Raw genomic sequence first — 15,454 nt, forward strand, 5'->3', positions numbered from 1 at the left:
AAATATTGCTGCAGCTGCGCTCTTTATCATGTAAACTTGTTTTTGCTTGTACTGACTCGTGATGTTGTCTTGTTTTAGAAAAGTTCTTCCATTATGATGCGTGTTCAACTCACAGTTTTAGTGGTTGGATGCTGACAGGAAGGGGGCGACCACGATCCCCCTGGTACTCTGGAGGAGTTTCGAAAAGCAGTGTGTGTGCACGCTGTAACCCGTCTGGGTGCGGCTGAGCTGGGCCGGGACTGGAAAGCGCTCGCTGGATCATGATATGGAGTGGGACAGGAGCTGGGCGCTGAGGAGATTCAATGGTTGGGCTCGGTGGGTCGAACAGCATTGGTATGGGCTGGGGCAGTGGATGGGGGTAGGAGTGCTGATGGTGGAGGTGGTGGGTATGTATGTGCTGGCGGGGAGGAGAGGGTGGTATGTGTGTTGGAAGGGGTGGGGAGGGAGGAGGAGGAGGCAGCTGGAAGCCCACAGGGAGGCTGCTGTGGTCCTCCAGAGAGAGTGGCGAGGGAGTGATGAGATGGCTTGAAGCAGAGGAGTCCTCTGTGTTGCGTTTGGTGACGGGGGTCGTCCTCTTAGGAGGCATCGGTGGAGAGGGCTTGGCTGGCACGAGACTGGCACCACCGGTGGCTTGGGTGAAGTCACCTGCAAATGGAAAAGCTTGAGTTAATAGGTGCAATTATGAAGCAAAAAAGATAAAGCTTAGGCTTGTAAGTGAGCTGCTAGCAAGTGCTTTATTTTTCCATCTAGTTTGCCACTGTGACATGAGCGCACATGCATCAGCTCTACATGTATGATGTACCCGACATGACAGAATACACATGAACAAATAAAAATACTGGGATTACATGTCTGACTGAGCATCATAGCACACAGAAAGTGTGTCACATCACATGATTGTGTCAACATGAATGCACACAGTGACCTAACCAACCAGTGTGCAGCATGTGCCCCAGGTCACAGAGACGAAGAAGATACACACAGCCTACATGCTCTACACAGCCAAATTCTAAACCTGCCGTCAAACCTTGTTTATGAGCATCTTTAAAGGGACAGTTTAGATTATTTGATGTGTGGCTGTATGAGGTACTAACAGTCAGTGTATAACCTTCAGTGGATGGCGGACACGCCCCCAGTTTGGAGAAGCAGCCAGCATGGAAGCTAAGCAATGAATTGTGGACAGGGTCAGCAGCAACATATATTTTAGCTATTTAAAAAAGGCCCACAGAAAAAATCAGTATAATGTCAAAGTGTATGCTACATTTACTTCAATCAGCCTTTTCTACCAAAGCCAAATATCCCCCTCTGCAAACCAACTGGACTCCATAGACAAAATCAGTCATTTTACCTCACAGAGTTGCTGGTCTGCTCCTGTCTCAATCTGTTAGTTAGTTTGTGTTATTGTGTGATTTCAGAGAATCAAACTAATCTTTTAAAACACAGAAGTCACACAATAGCACAAACTAAGTAACAGATCAAGCAGCGGTAGTCCAGCAACCTCGATGCTCTGCGAAGTAGTTACTGATTTCGCATATGGAGTTTGGTTGGTTTGGAGAGAGCAATATTTGACTCATAAAAAGGCAGTCTCCCATCAGAAAAGATGTTTTGACAGCAAAGTAATGCAGTGAAAATAGTCTAAACATTGCATACACTTAAACCAACATAGGTGGACCTTTTTGAAGTGGCAAAAATACCTTTCCTTGCTGATGCTGTCCAAAGCACTATATTCCTTTGCTTCCGTGCAGGTGCCCCTCTATGCTTCCCTAAATTGGGGGTGTGCTTCTAATGTTACTAATACACTGTCTATCGATAAGTACGTCATACAACCCCACTAAATAATCAGAATTATCCCTTTAAGGTGCATAAAGCTCCTTAAACAAAATGCTGAAATGCAAACCCTCCAATTACTTGCATGCACATTTGTATATTAGCTGTAGAAATCTTAAAACTCTGTAAGCCACATTGATGTTAAAAGCCATAGCCGTGCTCCTGAGCCATAATAACAGATCAGTGCTGCAAGACTTGAAACATGCAGTAGACTAGACTAAACTGGATTACATCCTCCTCTCTAAATTAAGTCAAGCCCTTATGTTAGAACCCTTTCACCTCCATTCATCCATCCATTCACATCCACCCATCCATCCCAGTTGAGCAGAAGCTGAGTGGATTAGCACTGTAAAAATCACTTGATGCATTGCAGGCCGCACCTGCTGAAGGCTCTCTCATTCACATGCCAAACAACAGAGTATAGCATCAAAAACATTCACCTGCTCACTCACACAGAAATCGTCTCTCACGTACACAAAGCACCCCGCACACACATTATTATCAGCTTATTATGTGCATGCGGCTCTTATATACCACACCCAAAGAAAAGCAATCAAGGCCAGTAAACAAGTTAAAGGCATTGGGGAGGAAATATGTTGGCAGCTAGAAAGGACGCGACACGATGAAGAACGCAGACGCTGAAGGGGGGGCATTCCAGACACGGGCACCCAGGCCACAGAGATACCAGGGGGCTTCCTTTTACCTGAGCGCAGGCCTCCGGCCCGCCGGCACAGGTAGACGGGCAGGGACAGGTAGACATCGTAGTCGCACTCTCGCTTCCAGCAGGACCAGTAGAGTGGAAGCTGAGCGTTCTCTCCCCCCTGCAGGGCGGAGACTAACAGGGAGGAGATGGAGGCCTTCAGCTGGAGTGTTTCATGAAAACATGTGCTGTGTATGTTGTTGTACAGATTGGATGCCCTATGAGGATGGGGTGTTATTGCATTTATCATTCTGTCCTTCAGTAAAAATAAATACCCAGACTCTTAAAAACTATTCTCGTTTTTAAAGGAATAGCAACACATTTTGGGAAATATGTTTATTTGTATTTTTGCCAATAATTGGATGAGAAGATTGATATCCTGTTAAATGTCTGTTAAATATGAAGCCACAACCAGTAAAAAGTTAGCTTAGCTTAGCCTTAAGATTGTAGGAAGAGCACACCTGGCTCTGTCCAAAGGTAACAAAGTCAGCCTACCAGCTCTTACTCCTTGAAGTTGAGCTTTGTGCGCCTGATTATGTAGATTTGCCCAGATTTTGTTGATTTGAGCATTTTTCCTTGATTTTTGTACTTTTATCATGGATACATAGTAGGCTACATAGGTAAATAGTTTCTTTTTTGTCTGTTTATACCATTGCAAGTCTGCACAGGCTGATTTATTTTGAAAATTGATGGGATGCTGCTAAGGAATTTTGAAAATAGAAATTCCTGTGTCTGACTTCCTGTCCGGCTCGATCTGCTCTGTAAAACCTGCAGCGCCATCTGTCAAAAACAGACTTGGCGCATATTCTCTGCAGAGCAGAGCAGAGAGCCACATCTGGGACATGGTGTGACGCATTTTCTAATTTCTCACTTGATTAATGTAGAACTTAGCAGTACAGCTGAAAAAAATACTACAATAAAATATTTAATTTCAGTCTATTGATAATTATTGATAATTTCTATCGGCCTATGTTTAATAAAGACCAGGAGAACAAATGTTGATTTTTTTTTTAGTTGATTTTGAATTTGACCAGTTTATCAAGGCTCACAGGTAATAGACTTCATAAACAAAACAAGAAACTGTGCTGCGCTGGTGAGCTGAGCTGTCCTGTTTCTTAACAATTAACTCAACATCTGCCCTCATTTTTCACTCCATGCTGTTTCTGTTATTGTGTCACATGTCAATGGTGCAACTGACATCACACCTGTGAAATGACTGGTTGTTTGCATGTCACATGTTAATGAGCCAGGGCAGGTTCCATTTCATGTATTAATGTAACACTAATGAGCATTTTATTTAGCAACTGATGAAATGTCTATTGCTGATACATATAAATACTGTTATTGCCCACGCCTTGTTTAATGCAAAAAAAATTGAAGCTAAGATAATCTAACTGTCTCTAAGCTGTAGCTTCATATTTAATAGTGAGATATGATAATGGTTTTGATTTTCTAACCAAACTCTGAGCAAGAGAATGAATATGTGCAATTACCAACAGGACAAACAAATCATTTAAAATGTTAATGTTTCATAACTGACTTCACAGACAGCTTTAGTGAAATGTCAGCATTTTTGTTCGCTAAATTAGATTTCTGGTTGGCTGACTCTTGGTAGTCAAAACTTTGTGAAGCTGAAAATGATGGTTGGTGTCAAAGTGAGCTGCATTATATTCCATTTCTATCTGCTACTAACACAAACCAACACAGCCTCAAGTGAAAACCAACAGGACATCTTGTAACATTTTCCCCATTTGCCTAGTCGCATGACTGTCTGATGAAATGACTGATAAAACATGTGAGAAAAAGAAAAAAATATATTTAAAAAAAACCTGCATAATTCAGTCACAGAGACGCAACTAAAGGCATGACAATAAGTGCACATGAGGCCCAACAAATCGTCAGATCTGCAGATGAGATAAAAATGAATCAAAGTAGACGGCCTTGCCCGAGTGGGAATTAAGGCAAGATCCCAGATGAGACGAACCCACAGTAAACAACAACAACCACTACACTGCATCTCTGCGAGCAGCATCCCACAGCCACAAGAGTCCCTGTTATCTTCAGAGTGTAAAATGCTGGGGAAAAGTTGCAGCTAAAATAGTCCAGGCGTAAGAAGTAATTAGCTGGGGAAAAGCTGCTCAAGCTGTTCAGATAACATCATTACCAGGGTGTGTGTCTGTGTGTGTGTGTGTGTGTGTGTGTGTGTGTGTGTGTGTGTGTGTGTGTGTGTAGCTAGCTGTGTTGAAGACTTCTCTTTGCCATCAGTTGTGCACTGACTCATAAATGTACATATTGTATGGGCCAGTGGGAGAACTACATGCGAACTGAGCAGACGTGAGTGTTGATGAAGCTCATGTGACTGTTGACTGTGGCTGCGTGTGATCGCGTTGAGTCTCTCCATCACCTGTTAACACAAGCACCCACTACTCAGCAGAACTTACCCAGCATGGCAGCGTTGCCCCTGTTCACAGGCTTGGGTGGGGGCAGAGGGGGCTGCTTGGTGCCCTGAGAGGTGGAGGTCGGGGCTACAGATGACTGCTGAGTGGACGCACCCGCAGAGGAGACGGACCGGACGGGTTTGGACGCCACAGCCGAGGGGGCTGATGGAGAGGGGTACTGGGTCGTGGGGTGGTTGGATGGGGTGCGAGGTTGACCCTTGCTGCCAGGCTCAGGGGTGGAGCTCATCAGCCATTTTGGAGGCATGACAGACTGTTTGGGTGGCAGAGGTTCACGCAGGGTGTCCCGCAGGGATTCTGGGTCAGGGATGCAGGGGCTGTCTGACTCTGAAAACACAGTATCATGAGGACACATTATATCAGGGCATCTACATGTATCAACAGCAATTAAAAGACTTTTAAATGCCATAGTTTAATTAAATTTAAGTACTTGAGTTTGCAATAAAACTAAACATCTAATGTGAAAATATGGGAGTACTCTTCTGAGTTCAAGAACATGTTGTCCAAATATCTTTATTAGTAGAGCTGCAACAATTAATCAAATTGATTCTAAAATTAATCACCAACTATTTTGATAATCGATCCAAATTCTCTGATTTCAGCTTGTTAAATGTGAATATTTTCTGGTTTCTATACTCAATAGCAAAGCCATCCTGAGCAAAGTGTCTAAGAAGTGTATGGAGGTCTTTTGGGTTGTACAATGTAGATGGCAAAATAACCAACTAATTGTCAACTTTACACAAAGTATCAGTCTTACAACAGCAACAAATCCACACATGCACCTGCTAGCTTTCCACCCAAGTGAGGCAGCGTTGGTACCACACACGAGTGGAGCAAGGTCAAGTTTTATCATTATATTCCGATGCATTAATACAGATGGGGACGGGGGGTGTGCAAAAGAATGAATGAATGAATTTTGGTAAAAGTGACAGCACTAGTTAGCAAATATCATTCTTTGTATTTAGTGTCTGAATTAGGGATGTGCATGGGACCACACCAAGCCAATCAGCAATAGATGATAGTTGACAGGTGCAATGACATGAATGAGACTAGCTGGAGAAAGGGTTCAAAGTCGAAATTAAATCCAATGAAACTGGAAGCATAACTAATGAGGTAGCCAGACATACCCTAAGATGGTCACCAGGGAACAAAATCTGCAACTACAAATAGCCTAGACTAAATCAGATGAGGCATTTTGGTCTTGGAGTTAATTTTAGACAAACTTACAGAATTCAATCATTTAAGCACACAACTAAAAAAAATATTTAACATGTATAGTGTTTTTAGACATTTGTAATGCAAAAATGTTACATATTTTAGCTTTAAAGACCTGTAACGACTATTTAAAAACTGTACTTTCATCTTTTCTCATTATTGAATTAGTGATATGTCCTTATAAATTACCACTCTACATAGCTATAAATGTTTCAGTCCAGGGACCGAGCAATGAGCCATTTTTTGCTGCTTCACCACTCAAAGCGCTCTCTGTGATAGCACTTGTTTGAGAATTGCATTATCTAGGGATCAGCTGTGAAGATAAACAGAGTAGGCGGCTGCAATTACCACCAAAACCCCCACCTCCCTCTGCCCACCCCACCGCACCCCCCGAGCGGCTCCTACGCTGCCGCTGCTGCTCCCACGCCATTCCTCTGCGCTGCAGCTCTGAAGTTCAGGGTTATTTATTTACAGACGTGCTTTTATCACTGTGTCGTCACACAAGCAATGAGGAAATAATCCAGAGGAAAGGAGGAAGTGAGCGCTAAGAACAGAGAGGAGCGAGAAAAAGAGGACAGAGAGCAGGAGATGTGATAAAGATAGAAAGAGAGTGGGAGAGGGAGAGAAAAGCAGCATCAGAGAGAGACAGAAAAAAGGTGAGACAGAGAAGAGAGATGAGCAGGGACACATGAAGGAAAGTGGGAGAAAATATCTATTCACCTAAGAGAATGGGCTCTTTACTGATAGTAGTTCTGCACTGGCGTTTCAATACGGTGTATAATGTTATACATGAATGAAAATGGTGAAAAACATTGATCAGTGCTTCCCAAAGGTTATGTGCTCAAATTTCTTGTTTAGATCTTTAGTTTACTGTCAGAGAGGATGTGATGGTGTGTGCCCACCGGTAGAAATGTGAAATTACAAATAAAGAGCAGGAGGCATCCCACTCAAAGAAACTAAAAATTTCCTTTATCACAGCCAGGCTGGTATTTAATTGCACCTGTTAACCTTAAATCCTGTGGGCTAAAACTTGCAATACTGTTCTCATTTCGAACCTTAAAGCTTCCATTTTCAAAAAATATCGCTTTTACTGTTTTTAACTTAAGTGTGAAGAAGTACAGTACATTAATCTTACATTTTCCTAATTGGATTTACAGAACAATTACTGTATCATGATACCGTTACTATGATATAAAATTATGTATAACTGCAATAGAAGAGTTTGGCCATATCACCCACCCCTACCACAGAGGCAGTGGTACTGCCAAATGTTTAGATTAAAATAATAAATCTCTTTTGTAATTTACAAAGCTAGTTACTTTTATTGTAACTAATTTCTTCTAAATGTGCTATATATTCATATAAATTTAAAAAAAACATTCAACTAAAATGCAGAATTTCAATGGCCAGTGACATATATATTACCATGCCGATCACGATTTGTCATCAGGTGGTGATTAAGGTGTTTTGCCAATTAACTAGCTAGCATTCTCTTGGTTGAAGCGACACAAAATTAATATATATTTTTTTAATAATGTTAAGAGACAACTGTGCGCCAATAAAAGCTGTCAAAGCCCAGTTTATTTTAAGTCATGTTACACATTTTTTCTAATTTAAGTGGAAGCTGGTCCTTGGGAATTTCTTAACAGTCAGAAGTGGGCCTTCAGTTACAAAAGGTTGAGAACACCTGATTCAGGTTTCATCTCATCTTACTAACATACAAAATGAAAAACATAAAAACGAAAGTGGTTCATGTGTCAGATAAGTGATAACTGGACAACTAAGATCTAAAAACAGCCAAAAGCATCATTATTTCTCAAAGTGTAATGCTTCAGTAAAATCAATTAGCTCTGGCTCTTCACCAATTATCACTGAGCTGACAGTGTTAGCGTTAAAGGGCAATAATGGGTATAGTGATCGTGCCACATTAATTAGGAGAGGAGAAGAGAGGACGATCTATTCCCTCATGTTCCTGAATAAGAAGCGTAGCTGGAGCAGGGCCCCTGGGAGCCGACAGGAGCCTGTCTATATCTGGGAGGACAGCAGCACATAAGCAGGAAAGTGACAGCAAGAGGGAGTGAAAAAAATACGTCGACTTAAGACTTGCCTGTGATCTTCAAGCATGTATGAACGAGGTCAAGTTGCAAAATATACGTCTTATCTTTGACTTTCTCACAGGGAGGAAAACGCAGCAGTGGTCTGATGATTACAGCTTTTCAGAATTGGTGGATGATCTCAGATTTTAGGGGGGTAGAACGTCAGGAATGACTCACCTCTACGGGCCCTTCCCTCCTCAGCAGATGCATGTCGAGGGAGTGTTGGCTTCCAGTCCGTTTCTGCAGGCCGACTCCGCCTGCCATCCTCCGACGGGGCCTTCTGCAGCCCGGGCCTCTTCTGCCCATCCTCAGGGTGAAGTCGGCCCCCACGCCTGCCTTCCTCCATCTGGCCATGAATCTGGCCCTGCCAGACCATGTTAGGCTTCCATTCACCCTCAACATGTGCACGTGACCCCACCCCTCCCCCTCTCCACCCATCTTCATGCAGTCCTGTGCCCCTGGAGCCAAGAGCGCCCCGGCGGTCTCCGTTTGCAGGAGAGCGGATCCTGCGGTCGTCTGGCTGCGGGAGCCAGGCTGGGTTCATCCTAAAGTCTGACTCTGAGGGGAGTTTGCCCTGGTTGCATGGGCTTCTGCTGCCACTGATGACTCCTCCTCCTCCTCCGACCCCGGTGCTCACAGGCAGAGTATGGCCGTTCTTCACATAGGGCTGCTTCAAGTTTTGTGTATCTGTATCTGCATCTGAAAAGGTAGGATATACAGTATGTCACAAAAATGAGTACACCCCTAACGTTTCAGCAACTATTTTATTACATCTTCTCAAGGGACAATACTATAGAAATTAAACTTGGATATACTCTAGAGTAGTTAGTATACAGCTTGTATAGCAGTATAGATTTTCTATCCACTGAAAATTGCTCAACACACAGCCATTATTGTCTACATAGCTGGCAACACAATTGAAAACACCCTTAGTGATACCTGTACATCTCGTTCAAACATGCAAAGCCACCTGTCCTGTTCATAACATATAACATATTCATGTTTTTGCCTGCTTGACTGGACCATATAAATTTGTGTGTCATGGATTAGAGCTGTTAAATTTGGTGCTTTGGGTACAATTCTCATATATTGGCCCCTGGATGTTCAACATGGCACCTCATGACAAAGAACTCTCTGAGGATGTGAGAAATAGAATTGTTCCTCTCCACGAAGTTGGCCTAGGCTATAAGAAGATTGGTAACACCTTTAAACTGAGCTACAGCACAGTGGCCAAGGTCATACAGCGGTTTTCCAAGACAGATTCCCCTCTGAATAGGCCTCGCCAGGGTCAACCAAAGAAGTTGAGTCCTCGTGCTCTGCTTCATATCCAGAAGTTGGCTTCAAAAAACAGACACATGAGTGCTGCACGCATTGCTGCAGAGGTTGAAGAAGCGGGAGGTCAGCCTGTCAGTGCTCAGACCATATGCCGCACACTGCATCAAGTTGGTCTGCATGGCCATTGTCCCAGAAGGAAGCCTCTTCTGAAGCTGGCTTACAAGAAAGCCTGCAAACAGTTTGCTGAAGACAAGCAAGAGTATGAATTACTGGAACCTTGTCCTGTGGTCTGATGAGACTAAGAACTAACTTGTTTGGCTCAGATGGTGTCCAGCATGTGTGGCGGCGCCCTGGTGATGAGTACCAAGATAACTGTGTCTTGCCTACAGTCAAGCATGGTGGTGGTAGCGTCATGGTCTGGGGCTGCATGAATGCTGCCAGCACTGGGGAGCTGCGGTTCATTGAGGGAAACATGAATTCCAACATGTACTGTGACATTCTGAAGCAGAGCATGATTCCCTACTTTCGGAAACTGGGCCGCATGGCAGTTTTCCAACATGATAAGGACCCCAAACACACCTCCAAGATGACAACTGCCTTGCTGAGGAGCCTGAAGATGAAGGTGATGGAGTGGCCAAGTATGTCTCCAGACCCGAACCCAACTGAGCACCTGTGGGTCATCCACAAGCGGAAGATGGAGGAGCTGGAGAGGATTCCAGTAACAACCTGTGCAGCTCTGGTGAATTCCATGCCCAAGGGGATTAAGGCAGTGCTAGATAACAAAGGTGCTCACACAAAGTATTGACACTTGGGGCACAATTTGGACATGTTCACTATGAGGTGTACTTACTTGTGTTGCCAGCTATTTAGACAATAATGGCTGTGTGTTGAGTTATTTTCAGAGGACAGTAAATCTATACTGCTATACGAGCTGCACACTGACTACTCTAAGTTATATCCAAATTTAATTTTTATAGTATTGTCCCTTGAGAAGATATAATAAAATGGTTGCTGAAACGTGAGGGTGTACTCACGTTCATGGTGAATATACAACTATCACACATAAAAAAAAAAAAAAAAATCCAACTAAGATGAGGTATTGGTACTCATTGACTAAAACAACCCAGTACCATATAACATTCCATCCTTTTTCTGGGAGAAAAATTAAGAATTGTATGGTTTGCTTGTAGCCAATTATTGCAAGCATTCCTCAATTTAAAGTGACATGTGATTAGTCCACTAATGTAGCAGCTACAACTCATACAGTTTGTGGTGTTGTTAAGTTGTGTGTGGTGTATTTGGCAATTCAGCACATTGACATGCCACCAAAAGTCTTAAGTATGCCTATACTACACACCTGTGATCTCAGGCTGTGATGATAACCGCGGGGTTGAGCTCCTCACCATCATCACCACAAAATTTTACTTTGTAGGGATATGTGCAATGTATTTGAGATAATTGCATGGATCTAGCCTCTGACTGGTCAACAGACTCAACGCCAGGCATCATGCTAATGACAACAGCAACCATTTTCAACATGGAAATAAATCAAGCTCTGATTTATCGTTATGGATTATTTTACAACATTTCCAAAAAGACGCTGCAGGTCAAGGCTTGATTAAAACAGCTTTTGACAGTAATATAATTGCACCAGAGCTGACATTGTAGGCACAAAGGTAACATGATTGTTAGCCTTTGCTACTCAGCTTACTGCAAGGCTAAACATGGTTATTTAGGCAGTGGCAGGAAACCATGATCCTTCAAGAATATGTCACCACAGTAAGAAAAAATCCACACTGTTGCAGTCGTACTGTGGCCGCTGATAAAAATAAATGTAGAAAATGCAAAAGGATCATTTCAGGAATTCTTCTATTTACATGATGGGTATCAAACGAAGTACTCTATTGCTTCTGGATATTACTTTAATGGTACTGGTATTAGTATCGTTAATTTTTAAACGATACCCAGCCCTAGATCCAACACTGAGTCATTCTGAGTCATCAAGCAAATGCACCAGCAGAAAACTAAATACTAAATATTTATTCAACCTAAATTATTCAAAATGTTTTAATGCTGGCAATGTCTTTGTTTGATATTGTTGTTTATTGCTCCCTCCCTCTTGAACATGATGATGTTCATGATGATGTAATACAATTTATCAAGCAAAAATGGCAAATATCTGCTGTTTCTTGCTTCTCAGATGTGAGGATTTGCCGCTTTCCTCTGGTTTATACTGTTGTATATTGAATACCTGTTGGTTTTGAATGGTTGGTCAGAAAGATCTAGTCATTTACTTGTGGGCTCTGAGTTATCATGATGTGCAATTTTCACTATTTTTTGACATATTATAGACTGAGAAATAACAGACTGAACAGAGTAATCAATAACAAAAATAATATTAAGTTGCTGTCTTGTTCCACGCTAAAAAAACAGGAAGGTGCCCTTAACCCAAGCCCCATAGACAGAGTCTGTGTTTGTTGGTGTGATGAAGGAGCAGCTGTAGGTTTAATAAATGGCTTCTGCAACAGCAGGGCCTGCATTACGCTTGCACACACCCCTCTCAAAGCTATTTTGCTGCAGGGCACAATTCGTTCCACTTTTCCTCAGCTCTGGAGAGTGGCATGCCATTTTAAACAGATATTACATTACTTTGAAAAACAGCAAGGTGAAAGTAAATTTGCCTCTTTTAAATATGTCTCAGACACCTGCTGTTTAGGAGGACAGTGTTTCTGCCATAATGTACTGATGACTTAACTGTACTGTCTGTGTGGGTGGGATCGCCTCGGGGTGCTGCTGTCAGATACAGACACCGTTGTGGAGAGAGATCAGATGAATCACAAGAAGCACTCTTACCGTTGTCCGGCACCTCCTTCAGCACTCCCTGTTCTATGAGCTCCTGCCGCGTACGCCTCGTCGACATCTTTCTTTCCAGCTCTGCCGTCAATAAACAGAATTTACGTTACACACAGTTTTCTTAGTGACCTCATTCTCAAGAAAACAAAAGATTCAAGTTAACAGTTCCTGAATAAACAGGATATTTTGTGAGCAGTCTATTGTCTTGTTGTGGCTGCGCTGAAAACATTAGGACAGCTGAAGGGGCCAGTAACATTTGCAGGAACACATGCATTGAAGAATTCTGATGAAAGCTGAATGTAACTGATACGACCCAGCAGTGAGGAAGGAGGGAGGTTCATTCACTCTTCGAACACAATGAGTTCAACATCACAAACCTTCCGAAGTTTCCTTGAACTTCTCGCTGCTTTTCTTCTTCCGCCACTTCCACGGCTTGAAGATCTTGCCAAGGGTTGAGAACTTGCCCTTACGCTTTGGAGTGCTGTCCCCCGTGCTGCCCCCCTCTCCCACCATTGTGCTGTGGTGCTGCTCAGCTTCATCATCTGAAATAAAAAGCAGTAATTCAGTGTAAATCCAAACACTCTAAAGAAAGATTTGTTTGGCTTGGGAAGTAAAATAGACTAATATTTTTAAGCACTGGCCCCACGAGCCACCAAGCACCTAGAGTTGGTGGTCAAAGCACATTTTTGGAAATTTAAAACAATTTAACACAGCATCCCTTAACTGTGAAACTTGAGTTGTGATGTGCTGGTTCCTTAAGTCATTGTTTTGAATGCAAAATGAGCTAGAATCTCAGCTAGCTGAAGAAACTAGTGGCACCACACAACAGCATGTTATGTCCTTAAATGTTTTGACATGCATTTCTAGGTCTTCTTTAAGGATCACATTAGCAGTTGGAGTAGGCTTTGTAAACCCACAGTTCAGCGGGTCTGACATATCAGTAACTAGCCAGTGACAAGTACTGTTTGCTTTTTTCCTCCATGGTTTAAATAAAAGGCGTGAATGGGGGTATTTGTGGAAGTGTAATGTATGGGGATACCCGGAGCCACATGGAGCCATCAAAACAGACTTTTTGGTGACCACAGAATAACATGGTTAATGTCCATCACTGGATAGCAATATGTATCGTGATAAGACACATCATCAATAGCAATAGTTCCACTTAAATACAGGTACATTATATGCAAACTGCCATGAAAGCACCTAATGAACATAAACAGCCATATCATATCCCTTGATAACAGAGTGTGCTACAAGCAACAGGCAAACAGCCAATCATTTAGGGGGTGTATTGTTCACTTGCACCATCAACACAAGAGAAACAGCGTGGAGTTACAAAATGAGACAGGCCAACTCGCCAGGGACTCGGCTATCCAGAGGGAGCTTTGAGTAGAAATGCAGCTCCTTCATATCCAAAGGAGACAGCTGAGGTAGAGAAACTGGAAAACGTTGCTGGGGAGAGGGAGGTCTGGATGGATGGATGGATGGATGGGGCCATCTCTCGTTATAGTGGATACCCTCCACCCTTAATTAAAAGCCTCAGTGCTTGCTCTTGGTGGGAACAACCAAGTTAATAAAGAGCACAGTCTGATCCTGCTCCGTTTGAAAAGTGCCACGAGATAACTTTGTTATGATTTAGTGCAAAACAAATAAAACTGAACTGAATGGAATGGGACAGTTACTGTGTAAACTGTGGAGAAATACCATCACAACCAAGACAGGTAACACCACAAACTTATTTTATCACTTTAGCTGCTTCCTCCCTTTGGACTACACAATATGTCACCAGCCACCACCTGATCAATAATTATTAATAGAAGGATATGAAAGTTCTCTATCATGATAGATTCTTCAGTCATACTGCCCTGGTCTAAGATTTGTGCGACTTGAAACAAGACAAAGGAGCATGGAAAAATCAGAGTATAGATCAATCAGCAGTCACAATATTCTGACAGAGGATCTTTCTCTTTTCACTGAGCTCATCTGCTGCCTTTGTAAAAAGGCTGTTATTATCTTTAGCTGTGAGTTCTCGGGGACTGAGTGTGCTTTGGCAGGGTGATGCTGAGAGAGCTCATGGACTCCTCCACATATCCACAGTTAACAGGAGAGGTCTGACGCTGGCGTTCGGCCAGCATTTCTCGCTGTCAAGTGCTCACATTCCTTGGCTGGATGGAGACTAGTGCCTTATCAGCCTTTCAGCCCTCACTGCCTCTATAGAGAAGAGAGGCTCGCACATGGATGCAGTCATACAGTCACAGGAAAATGGTCAGTCATCGTACATACAGCTAACAATCAAGAAGCTTTTTAAAGAACGTCGGTCATTATGAGATGCTGTTAAGGCTTTAAAGTGCTCCATTTAATGGCGTTCTGCAGCCATGGTTACATGTTCTGGGTTACATGATTGACAGGCCAACTGACAGAGTGCTGAGCTCAGAGAGAGTTTCAAACATTAGCTCTTCCAGGGCTGCAGCTGCTGTGTTCAGCAGACATAATATTTACCAGTGCAGAGAGAATGGAGTCCGATTTGAAACATCCAGCCCCATGCACACACAGGATGTCTCGGCGACGACAACGCCTCACAGTCTGATTATCTGAACAATATGCTCCCACGCAATACCTACAACACTGATGTGGCGTACTTAGCTGTCCAGTAAAGAACGCAGAAACGTATTAATAACAATGTCATTCCTGGGTGGAGATGGAGTCTTCGTTTGACACAAGCAGCAGGGACGTCAGGGTTAGCTCCGGACCAGCGCCCCTGGAGCTGGCAGGGTTTCATATCTTGCTAAGGGACATTTTAGCATGGTGGACGGTTGCTGACACAGGATTCAAACCCATTTTTGCAGCTGAAGGACAGAGTCTTTAACTGCTGCTCCGCCTCAATGCTGCTGGCGGGGTAAAATTTGAACTGAATGCTTACACAGTGTTTAAAAGCCTGACTGTTGCGAAAACCTCCACAACAGTTCAAATAAGAACTGTTTGAACTCATGCACTATGATAATGTTGTCATTAGGTCTGTAAGTCTCTTCTTT

At 43.0% G+C, this 15,454-nt stretch overlaps 1 protein-coding gene across 11 annotated transcripts in view; it reads right to left on the bottom strand.

Annotated features, from left to right (window-relative positions):
- phactr4b (phosphatase and actin regulator 4b) overlaps positions 1 to 15,454 on the bottom strand; it is a 39,101-nt gene that overhangs the window by 6,368 nt on the left and 17,279 nt on the right. For 8 of the 11 annotated variants that reach the window (XM_084726361.1, XM_084726360.1, XM_084726364.1 and 5 more), the window contains 6 exons: positions 12,800 to 12,964; positions 12,423 to 12,503; positions 8,472 to 8,993; positions 4,969 to 5,310; positions 2,531 to 2,662; positions 114 to 645 (listed from right to left, as the gene is read on the bottom strand). In XM_084726361.1, coding sequence (XP_084582487.1) covers positions 114 to 645; positions 2,531 to 2,662; positions 4,969 to 5,310; positions 8,472 to 8,993; positions 12,423 to 12,503; positions 12,800 to 12,964 — 1,774 coding nt within the window. The remainder of the gene's footprint in view (positions 1 to 113; positions 646 to 2,530; positions 2,663 to 4,968; positions 5,311 to 8,471; positions 8,994 to 12,422; positions 12,504 to 12,799; positions 12,965 to 15,454) is intronic. The other 3 variants (XM_084726370.1, XM_084726365.1, XM_084726369.1) reach the window with 1 other exon arrangement.

Source organism: Lutjanus erythropterus, chromosome 9, assembly GCF_056507025.1.
Source record: "Lutjanus erythropterus isolate fLutEry1 chromosome 9, fLutEry1.hap2, whole genome shotgun sequence".
In the NCBI taxonomy this organism is placed as follows: domain Eukaryota; kingdom Metazoa; phylum Chordata; class Actinopteri; order Lutjaniformes; family Lutjanidae; genus Lutjanus; species Lutjanus erythropterus.